This window comes from Telopea speciosissima, chromosome 2, assembly GCF_018873765.1.
Source record: "Telopea speciosissima isolate NSW1024214 ecotype Mountain lineage chromosome 2, Tspe_v1, whole genome shotgun sequence".
NCBI classification, from domain to species: Eukaryota; Viridiplantae; Streptophyta; class Magnoliopsida; order Proteales; family Proteaceae; genus Telopea; species Telopea speciosissima.
In genome coordinates this window covers 43558432-43564740 of record NC_057917.1, presented here as the reverse complement: position 1 = coordinate 43564740, position 6309 = coordinate 43558432, and the positions used below count along the sequence as shown (strand labels likewise).

Below are 6309 nucleotides of genomic sequence, written 5' to 3'. Positions count from 1 at the left end.
CACCGCTCAATTTAATTTTCTCCATAACAAACTGCGGATTTGGGCAATCAAATCCCCACCTTGAGGGGGTGTATCAACCGAGAGATCGTGAGATCTTCTCTCTCCCCACATTTTCTCTAGCTGCCATATATGCACCTGTTATTCTAAGCAATATCACATGTGGCAAATCCTTGGACATGAAGATTTACCATTCACAGACTTACCATTTACAGTGTTATCATATGTGGCATTTCCTTGGGTACCAAGACATACCATACACGGCATTATCACATGTGTTAATATCCATTGCAACAACCAGCTTCTATATTTTGTAATATTCTCTAAGATCATAGAAGATCTCTAAGATCATGGAAGATCACATTTGTAATTCTGTATATATATTCTACCATTGTGGTAGAGATAATTAAGTTAATGAAACCATACTTTGATTCTCAACAGTGCTCATATAAAGAGAAAGAGAAAGATGATGTTCCAGAGATACCGGAAGCGGTTTATTTTCAAGCTCTGGCGACTCGGCCTCGCCCATGAAAGGAGTAGCGACCCTGTGTGCTGGTTGATAACTTTCAAGAAGAAGTGGTGGTAGAGAAGGAGACTTTTTTGGAAGGGACAGTTGTGAATGGCGAAAATCCAGGAGTGGAGAAGGAATGCATGAATCCTACTCAATCTCGTTTAGTTCAAATTGGTAAGTCTACGGAGGTGCATGATTGTATTTCGGCTGGGGTTGGAATTCACGTGGTTAGTGGGGAGGTTGATGATGTCCCTTCTTCTATGGGGACTCTTAATAAATCTCCTCAAAATAGGCTTGACCACTATAGTGCAATGCTGCAATTCGGTTAGAGAAGATCTCTCCATAGTGGGGGTGTGGGGATTGTTCCTTGCTCAGTGGGGTTAGCTGATGTGACATTTTATGTTGAATCTAGTTTGGAGGTTGGAGTAGATTCGTTCCTTTGTGCGTGGAGGTGTGGATACAGGTACGGACGTTGGAGCGGCTCAAAATTTTTCTCACCCGGCTATTGCGGGTCTAGACAATGGTGGAGTTCGTCTAGAGGTGGTGCTGCCAATTCCCTTGGACGGTTCAGACCATCAAGGTTCACCTATCTCTGTTTCCATTAGGGATAATGGTCGTGTTGCTATAGTCGACCATGATCTTTCTGTTGAACAGTGATGGCCACTGAGAGGGGGGGTGAATCAGTGGACTATAAAAATCTTTCCCTCCAACAGGTTCACTCCCAATTCACCTATTGAGATCTTTAACACTCACCACAACCACCCACACAGTCTTCTCAAAAGGCAAACAGGTACACAACCACACTCTAAAAGCAATCTTGATTTAATCTCATACAACCACCAGCCATGTCTGCTGCCAAGAGCTGCTAAACAAAGTGCTTCCAAGAGCTGCTATGTCAATTGTTGGAGATCCTCACTCAAGCACACTGACTCAATCACAACTGGAGGATCTGAATACAAGCCACAAAGCCGTATACACACCCCAGCCAGACTCAAAGGCTCTACCAGGTGTGTACACCCATCCTGCGAAATGCACTTCTAACCAAGGCAAGCAAGCATCCACAACACGAGAAATATGTGCTTCGCAAGTTGCCTCGGCCAATTCACTGACTCGATCAGTTGCCGATAAACGAGCCGACGTGATGTTTAGTCACCAGACTCGACATCCGATCTCTAAGTATAGAGGAGTGTTACCCCAATGGTTTTCCAAAGACCCACTAGTAACTGAGATGTGTCCGGATGCAACTGGACAACTCAATAACAACAATTGGGCTTATACAAATGCCCTACAATGAAATCCACATAGCATAGGTCTATGGCAGTATAACCTAGCTAGCATATGCAATGGAAATACAGTATATCAAACACAACAGGCAATAAAGTGTAGAAAATCTCAAAACCATGCACTGTCTCTCGATCACTCGATGTCCGGTGATGGAGTCTAGCAACTCGTGGCTCACCTGGAATCTTCAATTTCTCCCAATTTGATGGAGAACCTGAAATCTTCAAGTGTGCTCTTCACACGAGTCCTGGAGTGGTTCCTGGCAGTGTGGAAACCACTGTCTTCTTCCTTGTTTTTCTTTTCCTTCTATTTCCTTCCCTTTCTTTTCATTTCTCTTCTTTTCCTTTCCTTTCCTTTTCCTTTTCTTTTTCTCTCCCTTTTTTCTTTCCTTTCTTCTTTCTTTTCTTCTTTGTTTCCTCCACGGAATCTAAGATTTGGGGCTTGAGATGGGGCTTCAAACTTCCTTTTTTTTCTTCTCTTCTTCTTTCTTTCTTTCTTCCTTCCTTCCTTCCTTCTTCTTTTTTTTTCTTTCTCTTTTCCCCTTTCTTCCTTGGCTACAACCACAAAGAGAGGTGCTGAAACTATGATTTCAGACTATCAATGGCTTCTAGGGAGGCTAAACACATGAGATGGAGAAGGTGATTCAAGCCATGACTACACACATCACCTATTTAGGGTTGCAACCCTTTTCCGGCGACCTCTGCTTCTCTTCTCTGTTCTCTCAGCACAGCAATGGATAGAGCTCGAAAAATTACCCAAACTAAAAAAAAAGTTCACCTCATTTGGCCATTGGATGAGTGAGATATCGGGTTTAGAAGTTGGGCCATTCGTAGAGCTTAAAATAGAATCTCGAGGGCCGTGTACCTATGCGCGCGCAAGCATCATATCGGCGCTTGATTCCATGTAGCGCCAGTGCATCAGCACATTTATCAACGTCCGTCAGATCTTGACTTTGAAATATGCATGTTTTTCATACGTCAGATCGCTCAAGATCTCATCCGTCAGATCAGTATCACGAGGTAAAGTCAATGTCAAAGGCTGACAGTAGCAGGCGACGTTTCGCGCTCCTATTGGCTGTCTCGTACGGCGGCCTTCTAGCAGTTAGATCTGTCGGTGAAGGCGGGAATACTTCTCAGCCATCGGATAGTCATCTATTTCACCTTGAAATGATAGGGCCTATGAGATCTTCCGAAACAGAATCTTTCTTGGGTGCTTTATATGTACGCGCTACACTCAATCAGGGACCACAGGGTCTACAGATCTGAAATAATCTGGACCGCACATTCAAATTTTAAAATCTCAGTTGAATGTGATCATGTTGATCGGAATCTTCTACATCCCAACCTATCAGAGAACCCGAAATGGAATCTAGGCCATAACTTCTTCATTTTAGCTCCGATTTGAGTGCCGTTTGCGGCCACGTGTCCATGACGATGAGCACTACCAATCAAAATTAGCCACATCAGCAAAATCCTTACTGATTTTCTCAGGAAACCCCAAAACAATTCGGATTGACTAAAATGCCCTTCATTTTAGGTGACCAAACGGGAATTGCTATAACTTCATCGTCTGAACTTGGAATTGCACGATTCCAATTGCATTTCGAAGAGAACTCGATAAACTAAAATACTCATGCAGAATGCTCCACCCAGTTCCATCATAATACCCTCCAAAAATGTCGACGAACACACTGCCAGTGTGGAAACCTATGAAATCAACATTCTTAATGCACCTAGCCTTCACCCAAGGCTATTTAAAGCTTCCAAACACTGCAATGAACAATCTTATGCTGCCACATAATTCTCGGATGCTCCAACATCATTGCCAACATGTCACAACACTATCAAATGACCAAAATGCCCCTATGAGTTGTATCTGCACCAAGATGCATTGTGTTGACCACAACAACACACATGCACTGTGTTGACAACAATGACAACCAACACACAGTCACTACCATCTGCACTGTGTGTTCAACACTTTCAGTGGTGGTGGAGAAGGATCAATCCAAAGTTCCTTTTGTTGCGGTTCAACGTTCTAAAACAATGCAAGAGAAAAGGGATGGAGCTGAAACGAGTAGGCATGGAGCTCGGCGTAATAAGAAGAGGGGCCAGGAGTTGGCTTTGGTTGATGAGCTGGTTATCCAGAATCAAGGTGGAGGGGCTGCAGGCCGTCGCCTTACTCGTAACTAGCAAAATCAAAAGTCATTATGAAGTGTTTATTCTGGAACGGTCGAGGGATCTCAAATAGGCGTGCTCGTTCGAGTCTTCGCTCTTTGGTTTGTGAACATGATCCGATTTTCTTGTGCTTGGCTGAGACGAAGGTAGACCCAGGGAAGTGTCCTAAAAAGTTTTCCGTTTCTATGGGTTATAATTCAAATTTTGTTCACAATCAGAGGGATGTTGGTCATCCAAACCTCTGGTTTTTTTCAAAGGACTATTTACAGTCTCCTTCGATAGTTTTAATGTCGAATCAGCATATATCTATGTGTGTAGTAGTTGGAGGGGTGCAGCTGTTTATAATGGTGGTACATGCTCATCGTCTATGGGTTTTTCGCCATCAGCTTTGGTGTGATCTTGTGTCTATTTCAGGGATTCAGTGTCCGTGGATGTTAATTGGTGATTTCAATTCTTACTTGTTCTCGCATGAGAAGCGTGGCCCAATTAGATACAATGTGGGGTCTTCAGAGGAATTTGTTGCAATGATGGATTCAACATCGTTGATGTCTATCCCATCGTCTGGGTGCAAATTTACGTGGTCCAACATTAGGTGTGTTGGTAATGTCCGAGCAGTTTTGGATCGCAGTATCTGTAATGAAGAGTGGTTTCTTAAATTTCCAGGCAGTGCTCAATGGGTTCTTCCTCGAGGGTATTCGGATCATTCACCTATCGTTATTTCTTGTTTTGATGTGCCCCATCTTGTAAACGTTCCTTTTCACATACAGCAATTTTGGGCAGAGCACTCTGAGTTTTGTGATGTTGTGCGGGAGTCATGGAACTCTCCTGTGACAGGGACACCTATCTCTGTAGTGGCCAAAAAATTTAACCGTCTTAAGTATCGTTTAAAGTAGTGGGCAAGAGGGGTGTTTTCCCCATGTGGATGTTGAGGTTGCTCGTACTCAACAGTGCGTTCAGGAAATCCAAGGTCGTATTGAATTGGAAGGTTTCAATGAGACCTTATTTGATCTTGAGCTTGCTGCTAAGGGTGAGTTCGATAAAGCTATAGCAATGCAGGAGAAGTTATGGACGGAACGGTCTAGAGATAGATGGGTGTAGTGTGGGGATCGATGCACAAAGTATTTCCCTCGTCCTACTAAAATTCGGAGAGGCAGAAATGTTACTAGAAATCTTCAAATGGATGATGGAGTGGTGCATTCAGATCCTGTTGTGATAGGTGAAATTATGGCCTCTCATTTGGATAATTTCTACAAGGGGGTGGTTCATTGCATGCGGAGGAGATGCTTTTTTATATTCCGAAATTAGTTTTGGATGAAGACAATATTATGCTTGATGCTATGCTCTCTCTAGATGAAATAAAGGCGGCGGTATTTGATTTGGACCCTTCCAGCGCCCCTGGCCCTAACGGCTTTCCAAGGGCGTTTTCTAGAGTCTGGTGGGACATTGTGGGTCCAGAGGTATGTCTGGCTATACCTAATTTTTTTCATGACCTTCATTACTGAAGGAGTGAACAGTAACTTTTTAAATTTGGTTCCTAAGGTGGATACTGCTAAGAAGGTTGGCCAATTTTGTCCTATTTGTTTAGGGAATTTCTTTTTTAAGATTATCCCTAAGATCATGGCAACCCATCTTTCTCATCTTCTTCCTAAGCTGATCTCTGAAGAGCAGTGTGCTTTCCAGAAAGGAAAAATAATTTTTTCCAATAATGGTGTTGCTTCAGAGTTGACAAACATGATGTTCTCAAAATGTTATGGGGGCAGTTTGGGTTTGAAGTTGGATATATAAAAAGCCTATGATACGCATGAGTGGACTTTTCTGTTTGATGTTCTTATTAAGTTTGGTTTTTCCCAAACGTGGATTGATTGGATTCGTCAAATGATGGTTTCCACAAAGCTGTCGGTGTTAATCAATGGAGGTCCGATAGGTTTTTTTGGCGTGGAGCGCGGCCTGCGTCAGGGGGCTCCTCTGTCCCCATTGCTTTTTATTTTAGTTGAAGAAGTCCTTTGCCGTGGGTAGATTGACTTGAGATCGAAAGGGTTGGTGAAGGGGATTCCTGGACCTAGAAATACTTTCACGCCTTCTCATCTTTTGTGTGCAGATATGTTTATTTTCATGAATACATATGTGAGATGCGTAAGGAAGATAAAGAAATTTTCGGACATCTATCAGATTTATTCGGGCCAAAGAATAAACCTAGACAAAGGCAAAATTTTCTTGGGTTCCATTTCAGAGCAAAGAAAGCAAAGAATTAAAGATGTCTTGAGAATTCCAGAATGTGCTTTTCCCACTCGGTACTTAGGGTTGGAGCTCTTCAAAGGCAAAGTTAAAAAAGACCTCATTCTT

The 6309-nt window shown here is 42.8% G+C and overlaps 1 protein-coding gene across 1 annotated transcript; it reads left to right on the top strand.

The window, feature by feature from the left end:
- Positions 1 to 1400: 1400 nt before the first annotated feature.
- On the top strand, positions 1401 to 5064 carry LOC122650732. Its single transcript, XM_043844122.1, has 4 exons — positions 1401 to 1515; positions 3776 to 3973; positions 4381 to 4814; positions 4915 to 5064. The coding sequence occupies exons 1-4, from the start codon at positions 1401 to 1403 to the stop codon at positions 5062 to 5064; spliced, it is 897 nt and encodes a 298-aa protein (XP_043700057.1).
- Positions 5065 to 6309: the final 1245 nt, after the last annotated feature.

What these genes read in the sequence shown, in the direction of transcription:
- LOC122650732 (XM_043844122.1), top strand. Translation starts at nt 1,401, where the DNA reads ATGTCAATTGTTGGAGATCCTCACTCAAGCACACTGACTCAATCACAA. An exon ending in TGCAGGCCGTCGCCTTACTC is followed by an intron (nt 3,974 to 4,380) that starts GTAACTAGCAAA and finishes TGTCTATTTCAG; the next exon opens with GGATTCAGTGTCCGTGGATG. An exon ending in TGACAGGGACACCTATCTCT is followed by an intron (nt 4,815 to 4,914) that starts GTAGTGGCCAAA and finishes CGTACTCAACAG; the next exon opens with TGCGTTCAGGAAATCCAAGG.